At 44.8% G+C, this 23,290-nt stretch overlaps 1 protein-coding gene across 1 annotated transcript; it reads left to right on the forward strand.

Moving 5' to 3' along the window:
• Positions 1-2,536: 2,536 nt before the first annotated feature.
• Positions 2,537-22,638, forward strand: tbcela (tubulin folding cofactor E-like a; the record flags this gene model as incomplete). Its single annotated transcript, XM_083637411.1, has 10 exons — positions 2,537-2,592; positions 2,770-2,840; positions 6,097-6,276; positions 9,754-9,893; positions 10,464-10,645; positions 11,703-11,962; positions 15,283-15,409; positions 18,662-18,778; positions 21,313-21,424; positions 22,426-22,638. Exons 3-10 carry the CDS (start codon positions 6,114-6,116, stop codon positions 22,636-22,638), a joined length of 1,314 nt encoding a protein of 437 aa, XP_083493537.1. The 5' UTR covers positions 2,537-2,592; positions 2,770-2,840; positions 6,097-6,113.
• Positions 22,639-23,290: the final 652 nt, after the last annotated feature.

Here is a 23,290-nt window from a genome sequence, read left to right on the forward strand (position 1 = left end):
AGGCGTTTTTACCAATCATAGGAGCCACTCTTCAGATCGGCATACATCCAATACACAATGCAGCACTTAGGATCACAATGGAAATAAGAGCTGGAAATATAAAGCCCTCGGGCTTTTTTGTGTTTTTATCCTTTTGATTCTATTACTGAATCTTGTACTAATGTAGCCTACCTGTACTTGTACTGTGTAAATGAGTCAATAAATGTCATCAATCAATCAATCAGCACTTAGGATCAGAAATCAGCTTTATTGGCCAAGTATAGCCTATGTAGCCTATGTACACATACAAGACATTCGGTTTGCTTTGCTCTCATAGTAGCCTACTCACATAATAAACGAAAGAAAGAAAGGTATGCACAAGTTAAAAACAGGCAGGGCAAAAGGGTCCATTTAGACATGAGCAAAATGTAGCACTAACTAGCCTACAATAAATGTCTGTTTTCAATATGAAATAATGTACATGTAGCTTACAGTAAATGTATAAATAAGCCACACAGGATTGTAAACAATGGCTTATACAGATATGTCTCCAGATATTGCATGGTGAAAAAGTATATAATTATATGCTGTTCAATGTAATCAAGGCTTTGGGTTAGGTATTGTGCAGCAGTTTCCCAAATCGTGTGTGTGTGTGTGTGTGTGTGTGTGTGTGTGTGTGTGTGTGTGTGTGTGTGTGTGTGTGTGTGTGTGTGTGTGTGTGTGTGTACATGCGTCTACATGTGGCTACATGCTAATTCCACAGTTATTCCACAGTAGGTTGAAGCATAAACTGTGTTCAAGTAGCTGGTTTAAGTGTTTATCAGAGGGCCTGTGGGTACAAACTGTTTTTATATCTGGTGGCTAGTGCTGTGCAATTAATCCAATTTTGGCTTCCCACAATTATGAAAACATCATAATTGAGATAAAACAATTATTATGTTTTATATACGAGGGATCAGCCGAGCAGCATTTTGGTAAACAAACCGCATCACTGGGTGGAAATGGCAATGGGACCCTATGGAGCATGAGCTTGAGTGTCTGACTCTAGCCGGCTGACCCTGTTTACAATTTAAAAAGTGCAACAGTTCACACAACTTTAACAACGACATGCATAGGCTATATTATACATCAAACTCTTGAGCTAATTCTGCTCTCACTCAGAATGTCAAAATATAAGCGATGTGATGTATTATATAGTTTTTGAGATAATAACGTTTGTTTGGCACAACTCATACTAGTTAATTGCCGCGGGGTTCCGCATTTCTGGGTCATTGTGACATCACGCTGATTCGTCCTATATTATTTATTTTATTAAGGCTATTTATCTTTTTTATTTGTTTTTCAGTTAAATTGTATTTAAATTTAAAAGAAATTCGGTATTAAAAAGACAAGTTTTTTCAAGTTCAATAAATGCACGATTTTGCCAAAGTCAATGAATTGCGTTGAATAATCGTGATCTCAATATCAGTCAAAATAACCTTGATTATGATTTTGTCATAATCGAGCAGCCCTACTGGTGGTTTTCGCATACAGTGCTCTGTGCGTGCTCGGTGATCAGTGGGATAACATTTATTGATTGTTCACTTTCCTCCCAAAGCCCAAGATGACGTCCTCAAATGTCTTCTATTGTCCTGACTAACAGTCCACAAGCCGAAGATAATCCGTTTACTGTCAAAGAAAGAAGACTAAAGAAACCAGAAAATATCCACATAATAAAATAGTCACATGGGAGAACTTTAGTATATCTTTTTTTAATGAGTCTAAATCAGAGGTGGCCAAATTCTTTCCTATGAAGGGCCACAATTAATCTGGATGGATGGCCGTGGGCCAAAAATAAATGATGTTATGTAAATTACATTAAATTATATTATTTTATTGACAATTTAGGTCTTCTAGTTTCATCTATCTATCTATATATACAATGGAGTATGTGTGTAGCTGCCATCAGAGGCAAGCTGACAATCATATAGTTTAAGTTAAATAAATAAATAATTTAATTCATATATAAAGTTGGGTTAAAAACAAGAATAATTTACGTTTCAATTAAAGTATAATTTTGTCCATTAAAATCAATACAAACGACCTGTCTAGTATTTTCCAGGGCGGAACATATGTTCCGGGGATGTAGTGGGGTCGGGTTATTGATAATTGTTACACGTCACTGCTAATTACCATGAGGGGCAGACGTTCTGAGACTACTGTAGAGAGAAGATCCTTTAAGCCACGCTGCAGCATAGCTGTGTTTTTCTGTAAGTTTGGAAGAGAAGAAAAGACTTGTAATCTGCTGCGAACTGCAATTTCCAAGGAATCTGACTTTCTACTCTCATGTCCCATCAATTGCTGCTATGCTTTTTCCAAATGGATAACAAGGCAGAAACTGATCTTTGCCCTTGTTTGTGTTCCAGTGTCATGTGCTGCTGAGTCCTCTCCGAGCCCTCCCCTTTCTCTCTGAGCCCTCCCCTTTCTCTCCGAGCCCTCCCCTTTCTCTCCGAGCCGTCCCCTTTCTCTCCAAGCCCCCCCCCCCCCCTTTTCTGGCCTGTCTAGAGAAAAAGGTGATCAGAAGCACCAGCGTTTATCTGGGAGAGCTCTGTCAACCCTGCCAGTCATTCTGGAGTAAGATGGCCGTCACACCTTCAGTCACCTAGACTTACAGCTATGTCTTGTGTAAAACAATATGGAATGAATTTCCAGTAGCACTTTACTTGATTTTATGAATGAAGAGACACCTATTGTGACAAAATTATAAAGGCCTAAATGAATGAATTAGTCTTCTCTTGATTTGTTTTATAGGCTGTTGGTGCAGAAACGGAAGAGGACAGTGAGCAGTGGTAGTGGTCAGGTGGAGGGAACCATTGCTGCAGGTAAGATACTTGATGTTCTCTTTCAGATCTATAGAACTGTATCCATCGTCTGTTGGTGGTCAGAATCATAGTTTAGAACAGGGGTGGGCAGTTATTTTTCCTGGGGGGCCACGTGAGAAACCCAGGTTGTTGCCGGGGGGTTGGGGTATTCTCATGCTGTGCCCTCTAATCTTTTTATTACTAGATGAAATTATATAAAACATACTACTGTGCACTTCTTCTTCAGCACTTAGTATATTGAAAATCACTCCAAACAGCCAATTTAGCTCATCTATTAAAATGCTTCTACTTTTGCTTCAAGTAATATAGCGTGGCTTGTGTTAGACCTCCCATCATGAGGGGTGTGGCTTGTGTTAGACCTCCCATCATGAGGGGTGTGGCTTGTGTTAGACCTCCATCATGAGGGGTGTGGCTTGTGTTGGACCTCCCATCATGAGGGGTGTGGCTTGTGTTAGACCTCCCATCATGAGGGGTGTGGCTTGTGTTAGACCTCCCATCATGAGGGGTGTGGCTTGTGTTAGACCTCCCATCATGAGGGGTGTGGCTTGTGTTGGACCTCCCATCATGAGGGGTGTGGCTTGTGTTAGACCTCCCATCATGAGGGGTGTGGCTTGTGTTGGACCTCCCATCATGAGGGGTGTGGCTTGTGTTAGACCTCCTATCATGAGGGGTGTGGCTTGTGTTAGACCTCCCATCCTGAGGGGTGTGGCTTGTGTTAGACCTCCCGGGCCAGGCAGAACCATCATGAGGGGCGTGGCTTGTGTTAGACCTCCTATCATGAGGGGTGTGGCTTGTGTTAGACCTCCCAGGCCAGGCAGAACCATCATGAGGGGCGTGGCTTGTGTTAGACCTCCCATCATGAGGGATGTGGCTTGTGTTAGACCTCCTATCATGAGGGGTGTGGCTTGTGTTAGACCTCTCGGGCCAGGCAGAACCATCATGAGGGGTGTGGCTTGTGTTAGACCTCCCATCATGAGGGGCGTGGCTTGTGTTAGACCTCCCGGGCCAGGCAGAACCATCATGAGGGGCGTGGCTTGTGTTAGATCTCCTGAGCCAGCAGAACCATCATGAGGGGCGTGGCTTGTGTTAGACCTCTCGAGCCAGGCAGAACCATCATGAGGGGCGTGGCTTGTGTTAGACCTCTCGGGCCAGGCAGAACCATCATGAGGGGCGTGGCTTGTGTTAGACCTCCCATCATGATGGGCGTGGCTTGTGTTAGACCTCCCATCATGAGGGGTGTGGCTTGTGTTAGACCTCCCATCATGAGGGGTGTGGCTTGTGTTAGACCTCCCGGGCCAGGCAGAACCATCATGAGGGGTGTGGCTTGTGTTAGACCTCCCATCATGAGGGGCGTGGCTTGTGTTAGACCTCTCGGGCCGGGCAGAACCATCATGAGGGGCGTGGCTTGTGTTAGACCTCTCGGGCCAGGCAGAACCATCATGAGGGGCGTGGCTTGTGTTAGACCTCCCGGGCCAGGCAGAACCATCATGAGGGGCGTGGCTTGTGTTAGACCTCTCGGGCCAGGCAGAACCATCATGAGGGGCGTGGCTTGTGTTAGACCTCTCGGGCCAGGCAGAACCATCATGAGGGGCGTGGCTTGTGTTAGACCTTCCATCATGAGGGGCGTGGCTTGTGTCAGACCTCCCGGGCCAGGCAGAACCATCATGAGGGGCGTGGCTTGTGTTAGACCTCTCGGGCCAGGCAGAACCATCATGAGGGGCGTGGCTTGTGTTAGACCTCTCGGGCCAGGCAGAACCATCATGAGGGGCGTGGCTTGTGTTAGACCTTCCATCATGAGGGGCGTGGCTTGTGTCAGACCTCCCGGGCCAGGCAGAACCATCATGAGGGGCGTGGCTTGTGTTAGACCTCTCGGGCCAGGCAGAACCATCATGAGGGGCGTGGCTTGTGTTAGACCTCCTGAGCCAGCAGAACCATCATGAGGGGCGTGGCCTGTGTTAGACCTCCCGGGCCAGGCAGAACCATCATAATGCTCAGGTCTGGTTTAGAAATAGGTTTTTGCCTTTTTTGAAACATAACAGTGATTCAGACGGACACCTAGAACACGCCTATCTGTACTATCGTCATTCGACTGCAATGTGAATGATTGTATTATGTCAACAACTCCACTTCCCCAATCTATAAGTTGAAGAATAACAAACTGCATCCATACATCACAGTAATTCACCGCAGCCCCACATTGTCAAATAAGAGATCGTAATAGGATCCTTTAATTTTTGTTATTTCAGTAAACCCACTACATAATTGATGCTTCCCTGCAGCAGATGGTACAGCCAGGCTGAGGCTCGGCCTGTCAGATGGTACGGCCAGGCTGAGGCTCGGCCTATCAGATGGTACGGCCAGGCTCGGCCTATCAGATGGTACGGCCAGGCTCGGCCTATCAGATGGTATGGCCAGGCTCTGCCTATCACGCATTTTATGAAATTCTTTGACTTTTCACAGGGAGCTTCATCCCTCTTAATTATACAAACTAAAATTATCCATTTGGAAAGGTGTCTTCTTGATCTGAAAGTGTCTGATTTCAAAAGTTCAGCATAATATAGACATTTCCCCCCCATAGGTCAGCTGTCTAGTTTCAGGGGTATTTCAATGGGACAGTGTCTCTGCGGCTGGCTGATAAGGAGCTGAGGACACCTCCTTGTGTCCCTCCCTGCTCCTCATTATCATTAGACTCTTCAAAGACAAATTCAGACATTTACCAGACTGGCCAGTCTGGTGTCGTCAGGACACCAGGCTGGCCAGTCTGGTGTCCTGCTGACACCAGACTGGCCAGCCTGGTGTCAGCAGGACACGGGCAGCAGTTATGTCTCGAATGCCAGACACAAAACTATCTTATATCCTACTTGGAACATACGTTGCTCTATGAATGCCTGACTTGTGCTAGCCAATAATAATAAAGCACTGTGTTGTAGTTTATGAACAGAATATGTTCTTATGATGAATATACTGTATCATCACTGTCTGCGTGATTGAAGGATAATGTGGCCTAAAGCAAAACTGCACGTTCCATGAATTATTGAACTGTCGACCGATAAATATGATCTTAATAGTTTAGTATTGATAAGACCATGATTGAATCAGTTGTACAGTTAGTTTGACAAGGCACCAGCCCTTTGCTTGAAATGACAAACTCCTGTACTCGCATGACGATTTGACTTGAATGACTGTCCGCCTGGCTAAGGGGCAGGCTGAGCAGGCTGAGCAGGTGGCTAACCTCTCTCTCCCCGCTGCCGGCCAGCCGAGGGGGAAGCCAGCATGTGGGACGGAGCCATGGAGCCACCAGAGTCTGATGAGGGCCGCACCTTCATGCAGGTGATCAGTGAGAAGTACAGCCCCGAGAACTTCCCCTTACGCAGAGGGCCCGGCATGGGGGTGGTGGTGGTGCCCACCACCGGCCCTCAAGGCTCCCCCATGAAAGGTGAGCTGTGGTGAGGGGGTTGTTTAATTGATTGATTCAATTGGTCCCTCCTTCCCTACACTTAAAATAACCCACTCCCCCCTCAAATACTTTGACATGAGCCTGCTAAACCATTGATACCTGATGCAGCATTTCCCTTTAAGACCGCGAACCGCGTGCTGCGGTTTGCGGTCTTAAAGGGATACACACACAAATTAGGGATATACACGCAAATGCTGCATCAGGTATCAATGGGCTAAACCAGGGGTGGGCAATTATTTTTCATGGGGGGCCACATGAAAAATCCAGGTTGTTGCCGGGGGCCGAACAAATATTGTCATGCTGTAACCCGGCGATCCTCAAAGTCCGGACTCCGGTCCGCATCCGGACCGAGACGCCGTCCTATCCGGACCGAGCCCTATAACCTACAAATCATTGATAACTTACATTTTCACGGAGCGTTTCTATTTTAACCGGCACGTGCTTTTACAGTATTTACGGTACTACTGGTTTATCTGCCAGGAAGCTCACAGACCAATGAATGCGCTGTAAATCATCACACGTGATGCTACTCGGCCAATCAAATAAGCGAATCGTTTCTCTCTGTTGCTTCGAGTGGTGCTGCGAGAGCACACGGACGGAGGGGAGGTGACGCGAGGCGAGAGATAGTAATTTCACATGGTGTGCTCAAAAGAAACCACTCTTACATGTCCATTCATTGTTCTTACGGGCAGATCAAAACCAGTATGTCTCGTGTGAAGTGCGGTGCGATCCTGACCTGTCTATGGAAGCGCCACACATGAGCAAACACACACATGAGCAAACACACACACACACACACACACACACACACACACACACACACACACACACACCAGGGCACACTCACTGCCCAACGCAACGGCATGCGAGGTTGATCGTCAGACAGACAGACAGACAGACAGACAGACAGACAGACAGACAGATAGATAGATAGATAGATAGGGAGCTCACTTCTCTCAAGAGAAAAGGTTGTTTGTTGGCTGAGAGTGTTAAATGTGAAATGGAGTGAAGAAAAGGGGAAACTTATTTCTCTTAAATTAAAGCACTTCATTTTAAGATGCACATTTTTCCAAAGCACTCTGTTGTATGTTATTTTTAAATGCATAATTTTACTTGAAATGAGAAAAGATCATTTATTTATTATAGTAGGGTAGTTATGTATAATTAATCCAGTTAAATATGAAAACTGTAAATAAGCATTATTGATGTTTATTTAGATTTAACAGTCAGTTGTTGACTACATACAGACATTGTACCATTAGGCTACTTCAATCATTGAGTTCAATGGCACTGAAATCATAGCGTAAGCTACGTTACAATGGTCCGGACCTTTGCTTGAGGACATTTTCTCAAACTGGACCTCTTTGAATTTTAATTGAGTGCCCCTGCTGTAACCCATGGATGGGTAACTTTGATGATAGAGAGGGCCACAAAAAAGTCCTCGCTACCAGGTTTTGCTGGGGGCCGAACGGCACCAGCGCAAAAAATTTGGTGTATTTGAAGCCAGGTTCAGAGGAATAACTCATTTTAAATGAACAGTTGTGATGTCATTATTCAGTCTTAACCACCAATATTTGATCCTTTTCTCACTCACTCCTATGTCACCACCTGCTCTCAGGGCTTGAAATTAACTTTTTTGACCACCTGCCAATATGGCTGCTAGATTTTAAAGTTACCAGCCAATTAGAATTTCCACTAGCTGAAATGTTTTTCTTGAAAAAAATCTGAATATGAGTGGGTTAATTTAAGCATAAGTATCAGTAAGTGTCCCGGGATGATCAAAGCCTATGTTGAGGGTCACACGAACAAAAATGCAGTCTTGAAGCTAAATAAATCCAAAACCAATGAGTTATTTGAGTTATTTAAATTTCTACTTCAATGTAGCCTTTTAGTCATAAAGATTATTGAAAGATATTCCATATTCCAGACTGAAATGCTATAACAGAAGTGGAGTATTGGCCAGAATATGACATGAACATTTGGACACTTATTCAGCGGGTATCTTGTATGTTGCGTTCAGGTGCACTGTGTGTAAAAAACATTTTCTTTTTTTTTTGCAATTCCATCGCGGGCCACACAGGTGGAGCCCGCGGGCCGCATCCGGCCCGCGGGCCGTATTTTGCCCATGTGTGGGCTAAACCATCCTGATCACGTGAACTCTGTTTCATTCTACGGATCAGTCTGGAGTCCACGGGCCAATCAGGGCGTAGTTGACAACGCAACCGGCCAATCAGGGCCGTGGCAAAACAGTCATGTGGCTTCCGAAACAACTAGAGCATTAACGTTAGTAGAGCAAACCAGCCATAAGTGCAGTTATTGCAGAAATAGACTCAATAAACAACAATTAAACAACTAAATTATACACCGATGGAGTTTCTCAGCGGAAAAGACGTTTTTGCCATTCTTCTGATTGGATTTGGCAATGCTGATTGGCTGAAGGAGGTTAGACTGATACTTAGAGCGAAATAGAATGTGAGGTCACATTATCACGATGGCTTTCACCAGACTAAATGGTAAATGGCCTGCATTTATATAGCGCCTTTATCCAAAGCGCTTTACAGTCAGTAGGTACATTCATCCATTCACACACCGATGGTGGCAGGTTACCACGCAGGGTGCTGGCACACCAACGGAAGCAATTTGGGGTTCAGTGTCTTGCCCAAGGACACTTCGACATGCAGACTGGAGGAGGTGGGAATCGAACCATCGACCTCTTTTTTCCACAGCGATTAGTGGACGACCCGGTCTACCTCCTGAGCTACAGCCGCCCCCAGACTACTTTTACATTGTTATCATCAGGGTCACTTACACCAACTTAGTCATTAGTCTTAGACTCTCAGGTTAGGCTAGTCTAATTTAGGCTGATGGAGACTTACAGTATGTAGCTAAATTTGATTGAAGAACTTTGTTGAGTTGGCCTAAACTTCAGAGTGGACAATTTAGTTTCTGTTGCTATTTCATACAAGACAATCTTTTTGGAAAGACAGAGTCTTTACAGACAGAAACAACCAGAGATCTACGACAATTAAGAAGAAGTGGAGCGACTGCAATTTCTGAGTAGAACATCATGCTTAAATCTGACTTAAAGCCTGATTTAAGTCTAAGACGATGTCTATCCTTATCCAACTGGCCCCAGTTAGTGATGGTCAGTGCATTCCAGGAGTTACTTTTTTACCCACTTTTGAGTTTCATATTCATTTCACAGAATAACTTATAACCCCCAGAAAAGTGGCACAAACGTGTTGCATCTAGCTGCTGTTTATACATGTATGTGTACATCAAGAGCACCAGAGCAAGAGTTTGTCCAGTTGACTTGACCCCACATTCAAAACATGCCTTGTGGCTGCATTGCATTCTGGTCTATTGAGGCTACTTGCATTGCATTCTGGTCTATTGAGGCTAGTGTGGGTAGACATTGGTATCTTCTTGTTGCCATCCTCTTCCTCGTCCTCGCAGACCGTCTGAACCTGCCCAGTCTGCTGGTGTGTGCCGGCTGTGGGATCAGCAGGGCCGGAGACCAGGCCGAGATCGCCGCCTTCTGTGCCCACGTCATGGAGCTAGACCTGTCCCATAACAAGCTGCAGGACTGGAAGGAGGTACTGTTTCTGCATCTGTTAGGTCATTCCCAATAGAGGTCACCACATACATGTAGCAAACACTGACGGTGTATTCAGTGAACGGTGTATTTATGGCGCAGACATATAAACCTTAGCATGACTCAATTTCCCCTCAGGGATCAATAAAGTTATTCTGGTTCTGATTCTGACCTTAAAGTCCCTGGAAACTAAAACATAAATGTGTTTTGAGTTTGCTACACCACAGAAAAATGTGTTATTAACCACCCAACCAAATTTGAACAATTAAAAATGTCGGCAGGAATATTGGTAACACTTTATAATAACGTTCAGTAGCTCAAAACGTGCGGCTCATTGATGACAGGAAACGTATGTTGTCATTAAAGGTTTGCTCAAGCGGTTTGGGCGGTATTCGTCCTAGAGACGTCCTAGCTACACAATGCGGATTGGGGCTGCATGGGCAGGGGCGTTGCAAGGGGGCGGGGCGTGGCGAGGACAGAAAGCACAATTACATTTTTATTCTGAAATTTTGCATAATTCTAGTTTTATAAAAATTTTCTCCATTGGCTTTGGTCACATTGTTGTTTTCAGATTAAGAAGATCGTGTCCAACATCCCCAACTTGGACTTCCTCAACCTGAGCTCCAACCCCCTGGCAGGAGTGGCCCTGGAGCCTCACTGTGCCCAAGCCTTTTCCCGGGTCCGACGCCTTGTCCTCAACAACACGCAAGTGTCCTGGGACACCGTGCGGCTGCTCACACAGGAGATGCCTGAGTAAGACGGATAGTAACCCTAGATCAGTGCTTCTCAACTCCCCCCAGGAGCTTCACGACTCCGCCAGGGGCTCCTGAGGTCATTCATGAGGCACCAAACTGGACAGAAGTGAAACTAAACTGGGTGATAGATTCAAATGAGCTGCTGCCGGGCAGGCAGATTGAATGCCTTATAGTTATAGTGAAAACGACTGAACCGCAGATATATGTCTCCGCCAACAAGTGAGCAGTTGACATCCATGTCTGTCGAGACTTTGACAGTTGAGCCAAATGTGAAGAAATTCCATCAAGGTGTTACTGAGATATGGCGTTACCGAGCTTGATAATGGCGTTCGAGAGGTCACAGTGACCTTAACGGATGGACAACCCGAATCCATAATGCCTCCGGCCTGGCTATTGCCAGCTGAGGCATAATAAAATATTACCCTTTTTGGGGTAATATCTGTACACTGCGGTACAGAGCCGGCAGCACCAGGACATATTTAATCAAAAATGTGATAAAAAATACCAACATTCTGATTTACATAATTTTTTATCTGTGTGCTTTCAAATGTTTCTTGTACTATTATTTGTACATTACTTGGTGACAACACCAGCCATCTGAAGGCCTCACAACCAGCTTATGTACAGTACGTGACCCAGGCTGCCAAATATGACAACTAAAAGTTTACACCTGTAGCCCAGCTGTGAAATGGTCTGTTCTAGCTGTTGCTATTTCATCATCTTGGTTAGAAAGGCCTCCTCTAGGCTGTGGTCAAAGGTACAGCCAACCTCTAGAACAAACACCTCCACGATTTTCATTGACAACAACAACATCAAGAGTGTTAGCTGCACACACACACACACACACACACACACACACACACACACACACACACTCACAAGGTGAAAACAATACCAGCCATACGCTGTTGCGGCTGCTAAATATCAGCATCAGCCTTTCAAAAGACACAGCGGTCGAACCCTCACAAAAACACGGCCGTAGAAATGTATTGAGTGTCTTAAAGTGTGTGAGCTCCTCTTACCCCTTCTACACTCTTCTTCTCCACTTCCTGCAGGCTGGAGGAGCTGTTCCTGTGCCTGAATGAGTACAGCAGTGTGTCTGTGTCCAGCGCGCCGGCCTGCCCCACCCTGCGCCTGCTGCACATCACCGACAACAGCCTCCAGGACTGGGCTGAGGTCCGCAAGTTTGGCTCCATGTTCCCCAGTCTGGACACCCTGGTCATGGCCAACAACAACTTGGCCTCTATCCAGGACGGCGAGGATATCCTGCAACGGCTCTTCCCCAACCTACGCAGCATCAACCTGCACAACTCAGGTCAGGACGCTTGCCTCTTTTTTTTATTTTATTTTATATACTTTATTATTGTCATCCTGTAAACGTGCTCCTCTTTCAAGGAACGCACCTGGCGTTTAAATGCTGGTGGCGTCTCGTCTTTTTGGAGGAGCGCTCTGGGTGTTTTTAAGCTGAAAAGGTTGAACATTTGGAGGAAAAGCGCCCTGCTCGTCTTTTTACTCCTCCTACCTTTTCTCCTCCCAGAGGGATCTTCAACCTCCGCTGCTGCCAGAATTGGCAATAATCTGGCTTTCATGTTGACAGTGAACAACATCAAACAGATAAAACCAGCTGGCTACCGTCCGTGTGGTCGTTGTGTCCTAAAGTGTACTGCACGCGACTGCAGGGGAAAAACTAAGCGCAAAAAAACGCTCCGTGCGCTGTGTTTTGTGCAACAGCTTCAGGAGTGACAGGGCGTAAAACCTAAAGAGAAACCTGCTTCACTCCGCTTTAAGCAGTAGGTGACCCATGCTGTTCAGATGCTGCTGGAACTGTTGTGGAGCTGGAGCACATGGCTGCAGTGCAGATTTCAGCTAAAAACAGGGTGTAAATGATGTATTTTCAAGTCAACTTGGCATATCAGGGCTTGTGGAGACTTTCATTACGCCAGGTGAGCATTTTATGTTCTTTTATGTGTTTTTTTGCTCGTGACCGTGTTCACACTCAGCAGACAGCTCTACTTGCTTGACGCAGCCGGTCTCCATTTCTCCAAACTGGGACCACGCAGGCTGCATTCTACTGCATGTAGTACACTGACTGTCTTTCATCATTCTACTGCATGTAGTACACTGACTGTCTTTCATCATTCTACTGCATGTAGTACACTGACTGTCTTTCATCATTCTACTGCATGTAGTACACTGACTGTCTTTCATCATTCTACTGCATGTAGTACACTGACTGTCAGCAAGTAACCACCTCATACAACCCTGCATTCTACTGCATGTAGTACACTGACTGTCAGCAAGTAACCACCTCATACAACCCTGCATTCTACTGCATGTAGTACACTGACTGTCAGCAAGTAACCACCTCATACTGCATTCTACTGCATGTAGTACACTGACTGTCAGCAAGTAACCACCTCATACTGCATTCTACTGCATGTAGTACACTGACTGTCAGCAAGTAACCACCTCATACAACCCTGCGTCAAAAAATCCAATCCAAAATAATATACCTTTAACTGCTTCAACTTGAACTGCTATGGTCCAATTTTGCCAGGTCGCCATAGTCTGGGTCTCATAGTCATCGTTTGATTAGAAAATACACATTTAGTATAGTAGTAGTAGAGTAATGCTTTAGATTTGACTGTACAGAACAGAAATATTCATGTGTCACAGTAGCATTGTAAAAGTATGAATGCTATGCTGAGCAATGATCTGGAAGGAGACAATGCTTCCTACAAATCATGCAAATAAACAATAACAGAACATTGTGTTTAATTTGATAGGAATCCGTTGAAATGTTTCACTTGTCTATTTGTGGATGGATTCAGCAGATCATGGCTCAGTTTGGCTGTGATCACTGCTGGCTCCTCTTGTGTTCCTCAACTCTTCATTTGTGTGTTTTTCTTTATTTGTTTGTTTGTTTATTTACTTATTTATTTACGTATTTATTTTAAGAACTACACTGACCTTTTCTGAATGCGTCCCCATTGGTCACCTTGCTACCCAATATCTGACAAGAAGATTAGCACCAAAATCATCTCTGTCTAGCTAGCAGTTAACACATGCTAACATTTGAGCTAGCCCGTTCAGCAGTTAACACATGCTAACATTTGAGCTAGCCCGTTCAGCAGTTAACACATGCTAACATTTGAGCTAGCCCGTTCAGCAGTTAACACATGCTAACATTTGAGCTAGCCCGTTCAGCAGTTAACACATGCTAACATTTGAGCTAGCCCGTTCAGCAGTTAACACATGCTAACATTTGAGCTAGCCCGTTCAGTAATCATAGGTGATCTATCTAGCAGAGACACAGAGAGGATTTTGATGCCAGCCACATAATGGGTAAGGTGTCCAATGGGACAGACTGCCAAGAAGTTGGTATAGTCCTTTAAAGTGGACTGAGTTATCTTGCCTATGCATTCCTGCACCTCCCACCTTCTTCCTACAAATGTCTACAGTCCCTCTTTTAGCCACATGCATTGTCTTGTCTAGTTGTAACTGTTCCTTTGTAAGGTCTCCACACTGTGCATGCATCTCTGCCAAGGAGCAACCACCGCTTTTTAAAAATAAAGCCAATGCGGAAGTTGCATTCTTTCTATTGGCCAGCAGGGGCCGACTCCACTGGCTGCAAAAAGAAGTCTGATTGTATGGAAGTCAATGGGAAAATGACTCTACTTCTCTCTTGATTTATGACCTCAGTCAACACTTTGCTAATGAGTTGATGGTCTCAATCGCTAGTTTCAAGTCTTCTTCAATACAGCATGATGTTTATTTTGTAAATGATGGTCCAATTTCAAGTAAAATAGACAATAAAGCAGACTATGTTTGGTGCGTGATTGACAGGTCACCTGTCCAGTAGTCTCGCTAGCCAGCCTCTCTTCCTTTCCGTCAGAGAGTCTGGCGTCGTGGAAACAGGCAACGGGCATCAGCCCGCCCCTGCTCTAAAGCTGCTCCCCCATTCGAGCGGCTGTTTCGGTGGCAGCAGGATATCCGCTCCCCCACTTGCAAGCTCTGTCACGCGCTCTGTCATTGGCTCCGACCATGTCAATCAGCTCCCATGTGTGTCGCTGTAATGCTCCCGGCCGCCGAATGTGAAAACAACGACGCTAACTAGCTAGCTAGAAAGCTAACGGCAGAAACCTACAGGCTAACTCGTTGCTACACGCTGAAAATGGCAAGTTTTGAAGAAAATTTGGATTGTGCAATAAAGAAGTCCTGCTCGGCACAAGTTCCACCCCGAAACTATTTTCCAAGGGCACTAACGCTAAGCACCGCCCAAGACGAGGATGATTGGCTAACCCTTCAGAGCATTTTTTTCGCAATCCCACAATGGAAACCTGCAGCGCCAGACTCTCTGACGGAAAGGAAGAGAGGCTGGCTAGCGAGACTACCTGTCCAGTGATCGTGCAGATCGCAGAAACAATAGCAGGCGGTGCTGCGGGCCAGCTCTGTGGGGAAGCGCTGGTCTTTGTGCTAGCTGTTTCTGGCTCCAAATAAACAAGATGGTGACGGTCAAGACGGCAAACTCGAGACTTCAGAAGTTAAATGCGAGTCCACTCCACAAACCAATGGGTGACGTCACGTTGGCTGCTACATCCATATTTGTATACGGTCTGTGATGTGTGTTTTCAGGTCTCAACCGGTGGGAGGACATTGAGAAGCTGAACTTCTTCCCCAAGCTGGAGGAGGTGCGACTGCAGGGCATTCCCCTACTGCAGACCTACACCAACACGGAGCGACGCAGCCTCATGTTAGCACAGTGAGTCACAATCCTTCATAGTAGGTCGAGAGCTTTTCTTCTCCACATGCTTAGGAGTGCTGGACATGGAACCAGATGCGTAGCTCAGTGTTGCCCGCTGGTGAAGTGTTGCATCTAACATTTCAGATAGTCACTCTCAACCGATTCATAACATACACAACTCCACCCAGGACCTTCCCATGCTGCACACTTCATTCATAACACAGTTCATTCATAACATACACAACTCCACCCAGGACCTTCCCACGCTGCACACTTCATTCATAACACAGTTCATTCATAACATACACAACTCCACCCAGGACCTTCCCACGCTGCACACTTCATTCATAACACAGTTCATTCATAACATACACAACTCCACCCAGGACCTTCCCACGCTGCACACTTCATTCATAACACAGTTCATTCATAACATACACAACTCCACCCAGGACCTTCCCATGCTGCACACTTCATTGGATCTTATACAAATATATATATACAAAATGATATACAAATCCTGTATATCATCATGGACCAGCAGCAAAAGAACTCTCACATCACAATGTGTGATATGTGGTGGGGAGGAGCTGATGCACACACTAACACACACACACACACACACACACACACACACACACACACACACACATACACACCTGTTTACTGCTGCGCTGCTTGCTGGTAATGTTAATCCCATGTCAGAAAAAGTCTCCAGATTTGTCGCTAACGTTAGTCTCTTCTGAGAAAGATTGTCTCCAGGAGGGTCTGAAAAGTTGTCTGGAGTTGGATGCAGCCAGCCATTGTTGTGACTGTGAGTGCTAACCCAAGCTAACACAGCTGCAGAGAGGAGCCTGGTTATGTCAATGAGAGGAGCTGACTGACTGACAGCCTATATCGAGACATAGGCCTAGCCTAACTTTTGTGGGGAGAAATACATTGAAAACTAGTCAGATATGACTTGAATGCCACTTGTAAAATAAATCACCCACAGTGATTGACGACGGTGCGACCACTATTTTGACTGGGCGGCTTTACTGTATGTAACAAAGGCAAGCCTCATTTTTGACACATTGCCACCCCTCGTTATTGCCTGAATGGTCGGAATGGATCATCCGTTAAAACAGCATGTTTTTGAATGGAGTTTGGTTACAAATTCGCTAAAGCTGTTTACATATCACATTTGTTGTTATCGATACACGCTACCGCACCCCTCCCCCGCCCACTGGCAGAGAGAATACGGACCATTTCCAGCTGTTTCTAAACACAGACTCCTCATGTCTAGAAAGGTAAAACCGGAAAATATCCTGTTCTGGCTAGCCGGACATGATCCAGACTTTTGTGAGGAGAAATCAAAGCAGATGATAATCTCACCTGCTGCTAGCTCACTAACCTGGTTAGTTCGTCTAGCTCACTAACCTGGTTAGTTCTGCTAGCTCACTAACCTGGTTAGTTCGTCTAGCTCACTAACCTGGTTAGTTCTGCTAGCTCACTAACCTGGTTAGTTCGTCTAGCTCACTAACCTGGTTAGTTCTGCTAGCTCACTAACCTGGTTAGTTCTTCTAGCTCACTAACCTGGTTAGTTCTGCTAGCTCACTAACCTGGTTAGTTCTGCTAGCTCACTAACATGCTTAGTTCTGCTAGCTCACTAACCTGGTTAGTTCTGCTAGCTCACTAACCTGCTTAGTTCTGCTAGCTCACTAACCTGCTTAGTTCTGCTAGCTCACTAACCTGCTTAGTTCTTCTAGCTCACTAACCTGGTTAGTTCTGCTAGCTCACTAACCTGGTTAGTTCGTCTAGCTCACTAACCTGGTTAGTTCTGCTAGCTCACTAACCTGGTTAGTTCTGCTAGCTCACTAACCTGGTTAGTTCTGCTAGCTCACTAACCTGGTTAGTTCTGCTAGCTCACTAACCTGGTTAGTTCTGCTAGCTCACTAACCTGCTTAGTTCTTCTAGCTCACTAACCTGGTTAGTTCTGCTAGCTCACTAACCTGGTTAGTTCGTCTAGCTCACTAACCTGGTTAGTTCTGCTAGCTCACTAACCTGGTTAGTTCTGCTAGCTCACTAACCTGGTTAGTTCTGCTAGCTCACTAACATGCTTAGTTCTTCTAGCTCACTAACCTGCTTATTTCTTCTAGCTCACTAACCTGGTTAGTTCTTCTAGCAGACAATAGAGTGTTGTGGAACAAGCAAATGTTTACCAGATATTTCCAATACATGTCTGGTATCCATACTGCCTTTATGATCGCTGTTACAGCAGTCCAGTGGTTTCCAACATTAGGGTCGCGACCCCACTTGGAGTCGCCTGGAATTCAAATGGGGTCGCCTGAATTGTTCTATCTATCTATCTATCTATCTATCTATCTATCTATCTATCTATCTATTTATTTATTTATTTATTTATTTATTTATTTATTTATTTATTTATTTATTTATTTATTTATTTATTTATTTATTTATTAATTTATTTAACACCACGCACAATTTGAGGACTCCCCCCGCCCCCCTGAGTTTAAGTCAGGATTCTGAGAATTGGCAGTGGTGGCCTAACGGTTAGAGAAGCGAGCTTGTGACCAGAAGGTCGTCGGTTCAATCCCCGGGACCGGCAGGATAAATCTGGCTGGGTAAAGTGAAAAGGCAGCGCTTGCCCCTCCCTCATTACCACCACTGAGGTGCCCTTGAGCAAGGCCCTTAACCCCAAACGGCAGTGGAGCTGCTCAGTGGCCAGCAGATCAGACGTACTGGTTGTACTGGTCAGCTTCCAGGTATGAATGCATGTGTGAATGTGAACAGGGCACTCCTGAAACTGAGAGCATTGCTCTCAGTGAGACTCCCCCTGTATAAATAAAGGTAAAAAAAATAAAAAATAAAATAAATTCAGAATTCTGAGTTTACTCTCAGAATTTTGAGATTAAAGTCAGAATTCCCAGATTACAGTCAGAAATCTGAGAAAAAAGTCATCATTCAGATTTTAATGTCAGAATTCTGAGATTAAAGTCAGAGTTCAGAGAAAAAAGTGAGCATACTCCATCACTGATAAATAAATGGGGAAAAATGCAGGTGTGTGAAACTATTTTTCAAGAATGTTTGGAAGTCTAATATGACGTACATCGATGGTCTTGGAGGCAAGTTTGGAGCGCAAGAATAGCTGGACCAAATTTAATTGTGGGGGACAATGAATTCGATGTATTGAAGTTCTAAATCTAAACATACCTGAGCTCAGTGTGCCTCAACCACACTATATCCTGTGTTTGAACTTTGACCCCACAGGCTTCCCTCAGTGTCGTCGCTAAATGGCAGTGTTGTGAGTGACAGCGAGAGAGAAGACGCAGAGAGGTTCTTCATCCGTTACCACGTAGACTATCCTGAGGAGGAGCTACCTTACAGGTAGGCTGCACTGTGTCTCCACGCTGCCTGTAACGAGGGTTTGTGTTGTATGTGGTGTGTGTAAAGCCTGTCTGTGTCCACGCTGTCTGTAACAAGGGTTTGTGTTGTATGTGCTGTGTGTAAAGCCTGTCTGTGTCCATGCTGTCTGTAACGAGGGTTTGTGTTGTATGTGCTCTGTGTAAAGCCTGTCTGTAACAAGGGTTTGTGTTGTATGTGCTGTGTGTAAAGCTTGTCTGTGTCCACGCTGTCTGTAACAAGGGTTTGTGTTGTATGTGCTGTGTGTAAAGCCTGTCTGTCTCCACGCTGTCTGTAACGAGGGTTTGTGTTGTATGTGCTGTAGGGATGCACGGTATACCGGTACCACAATGGTACCGCGCTACCCTGTCGTTAAAAACGGTACTATACCACGTTAATTTAGTACCGATACTTTTTAAAATGTCATGAGTTGTGTCAGTGTGCGACCGGCGCTGTTGGCGCCGCTGGCGCCGCTCACCAAACGTCTGGGAGCCGCAACGAGCGGATGAGCGAACATTTAACCAAACTGCATTCAAAAACATGCACTTTTAACGAGCAAGAGAGCGGGATAATAGATGACTCACATCCAGAATTGACATTTTATTCACTTACTGTAACCTCTCCGTGGATTATATATATGCCGAATTGAAGAGTGCCGTCTGGTAATACATTTTACGTACCTCTGTATAATCATGAACGGCTATGTGATGTTTTTCATAGCGAGACAAATGCACACACGACACGTGTAACGTTAGCAGCTCCGCAGAGGCAGACAGCAGTGTGCTCTCTGTCACCAAGCCATCATGATTTCCTCCACTTCAGTCTGAATATCAGGCTAGGATGTTTTCACATCAGAGAACGGGGTTCATTTCCCTCGTTTGAGGGTTTGCCTGGCGGCGTCTGGAGATCTTTTAATCACGTCAATGAATTGCCCCTCCTCTTCAACATTCCTGATATTAGGCATAATGGTAGTGGGTGGAACATTACGTGGATAATAGGCTATCGCATTTTCTTTTGCCAACTTTCTGAAAATTCGATTAAAAGTTGCAATACCTTTAGTTGGAAACCCAGCGACAGGTGAATGGATCCAACACACATCGAACCAGGCTATTTCTCTCCGACATGCAATCCTGACTTGTTCAAAGAGTTCGGTTCAAAGACCGACCGTTTTAGCGAATGTGAAGGACAACATGCAGCATGCCCTCATAAGTCAAACGTGTGTAAACAAGTTCGCTCCGCGGCACGGAGTTTGACGAGGCAATTAAGGCAATAGATATGTGCTGCGTAGTATGAGCACAGAGAGGATGAACAGTCATGACATGACGGTGTATATAAAGCAAATATCAAAGAAATCATAAATTCAAGTAGCCTACATCAGACCACTGCATAATGCAAAAGCCCCAATAACACCATGGCCCTGACTCAAATATGTACTAAATATTTAAATCAAGGCCATAGAGTGTCATTAAACCCTTACATGGCATGCAGCAATCCATGTCCCCCATACTAATATTTACAATAATCCAATTATTAATGATATAGTGATTTATTGTCAAAAACACACCTGACATGAAAAATTACACCATATAATAAACCACCACCATAGCATATATTTCAATAGCCTATTTATTGTGCATGCAAATAAGAAACATAATGACATTCATTAATACACAGGACAACATGTTAATATTCCTTGTGCCAAAAGAAAACACATTTAGAAGCCCAGGATTATTAGCCCACATGCAGTGCAGTGTACTAAAGTGAACACAAAATGAAATGACTCAATACAAGAGGTCATTTGTCCCAGATGCCATTATGGCTTTAAATAAAACTAGGAAGCGATAGACTATGCTATGCTTTCTGTTTATGCCTTTTTGGCGTTGCTGCGGTTTTTTGCACAGTAGGTCTTTTACATTTTATATTTTATATTTTTAATTTTCAATTCTTAATTGACATGCTGTAGATCCGTTGGGTCGTACTGCAAATTCCAAGGTGTACTAAGTTTGAAGGTGGATGAATGTGTGTTAATTGTATTGTATTGTATCGATATGTGTACTGTCATCTTTAACACCTTGTATTGTTTTTGTGTTTTTCAAGTTTGTAAGACACGTCTTGGTGAAATCAAAGACAAATTTCCACCTGTGGACAATAAAGTTTTCGTATCGTATCGTATCGTATACACTACACCTTGGCAGAGTTCTGCTAAACAAATAGAAAGGGAGAAAATGTGCTCAGTAGAGTACTGGGCACATGTTTCCTGATGTTTTAGGTTTTTGCCGTGGTATCGTTTCAGTATCGGTATCGAGATACTTAGGCAGGTATCGGTATCGAACTCATAATTTTGGTATCGTGACATCCCTAATGTGCTGTGTCTAAAGCAGTGACGAGAGAGATCCTAAAAGGGCAAACCATGACCATAAAATGACTCCACACAGCATAATCCAAGTGTTCTGAAGCCAAACCATTGCAGTGTTTTTGGAGTAGAGGAGGGCTAATATGTGACATCTTGTCCTCCTAAGATACCATTGCCTGGTGACCAAGTACGGGAAGCTGGAGCCGCTGGCAGAGATTGACCTGCGACCCCGCTGCCACGCTCAGGTGGAGGTGCACTGTGAGGACAAGGTGGAACAGGTCCGTTCAAATGCATCTCATGTAGGAAACGTGAGCAGAACCAATTTGTGCGTGAAACGTTTCGTTGAGGGACACTGACTATGTTTACATGCACACAATATTCCACTATTATTCGGAAAATTACAATATTCTGAATTTGATAAGGGTCATGTAAACAGCATATTCCTGTTGCATTTTACGATTTAGACATCTGGGTTATTCCAGTATTATTCGGGTTTTAGGAGGATTCTTTGATCATGTATACAGCGCATTTGGAATATGCGTCTCAATCAGGGTTTTTACCACAGTTTGTGACACGTGTTGCCTGTTTGTGGTCAACTGATGTGTGCGAGAAAGCACTAGAAGAGGCGATATAATCATATAATCCATCATCTCTGGCATACGAAAAGAAAAGCCAACATTTCTGATCGGGAGGAGATGAGAAACATCGATTTAAAGAGAGATATTTAAAGAGAGAGTAGTGCCCATCAGCCTATTTGCCTGACAATGTGCACACCACAACTCCGCGCAGACTTGTCGAAAATGGTCATAAACAGCTTAAATTGTATTATTATTATTATTATTATTATTATTAAATTAGTGGAAATGGAAAAACCCAACCCATTGAGGAGAAAGTGGATGCAGACAGAAGGACGGACAGAGTCTTCCTCATTTGATAGTAGGATGTAGGTTGTGACACAACCACACATAAAATGCACTTTGTTGCTTGCAATGTTGGTGATCTGTCTTCTTGTTGGAGAATTTGAGATTCAAAAGTACGCTATACAAATTTGACAGCTGTTATTATTAAAAATTGACTACTTTTGAAATACTGTACTTTTGCCCTCATTGTAATCCACATAAGAGTCAGCTACCTGCCAGTCAGCAGAAGTGTGTGTGTGTGTGTGTGTGTGTGTGTGTGTGTGTGTGTGTGTGTGTGTGTGTGTGTGTGTGTGTGTGTGTGTGTGTGTGTGTGCGTGCGTGCGTGCGTGCGTGCGTGCGTGCATGCATGCGTGTGTCAGGTGAACATTCGCTTGGACCAGACCGTAGCAGAGCTGAGGAAGCAGCTGAGAGCAGTGGTCCGCCTGTCCGGCAACAAAATGAGGCTGTATTACATCGACAAGGACGTGTGCTGCGCCTTCGGCCCAGAGGAGATGAAGTACAGCAGCCGAGCCCTGCACTCCTACAGCATCCGAGACGGAGACCAGATCCTGGTGGTGCCCAAGACCAAGTGACCCCTCTGGCTCCCAGCTGGCTGATTAAGATGACTGATTGGTTGATTAATTGTATTATGTGTTGATTGGCTAACTGACTTTGTGAAACTATTTGAGAATGCATATAGGACAGCGTCGGTGGCACACATGTTGGAACTGAGAGACGAGAAAGCGTAAGATGATGGAGGACTACTGGGAGGCTCTGGCTGGAAATGGAGCCGCCAGTCGCGGAAGAGTTTTTATTTGTTTCCGATCAAGCTTTATTTGAGGGCGTCCACTGAAATCCATGGACAGATCTGACGCAATGGATACCGGGCCAGGAAAGCAACAGCCAATCAGCTGCAGGCTGAAGCTGTACCAGCAAAACTTTGTTGAAGCGCTATCTCTTAGTACACGGCATCCACCATAGCACCTGCATCGACAGGTATCAGACCACCGGCTTATAGCACCTCGACAGGTATCAGACCACCGGCTTATAGCACCTCGACAGGTATCAGACCACCGGCTTGCCCACTTGTTGCAAAACCTAACGCTGATCAGTCGTGGAGGCAACGATGCAGAGTAGGATGAAGAAGTAGAAATACCCAACACTGGACAGGGACTACTGTTCCCTTCTGCACTATATGTCAGAGTTGTACGTTTCTGCATTCCACGGATATGTAGAATATCACAT

The sequence above is a fragment of the Poromitra crassiceps genome (assembly GCF_964638095.1).
Source record: "Poromitra crassiceps genome assembly, chromosome: 5".
NCBI lineage: Eukaryota > Metazoa > Chordata > Actinopteri > Beryciformes > Melamphaidae > Poromitra > Poromitra crassiceps.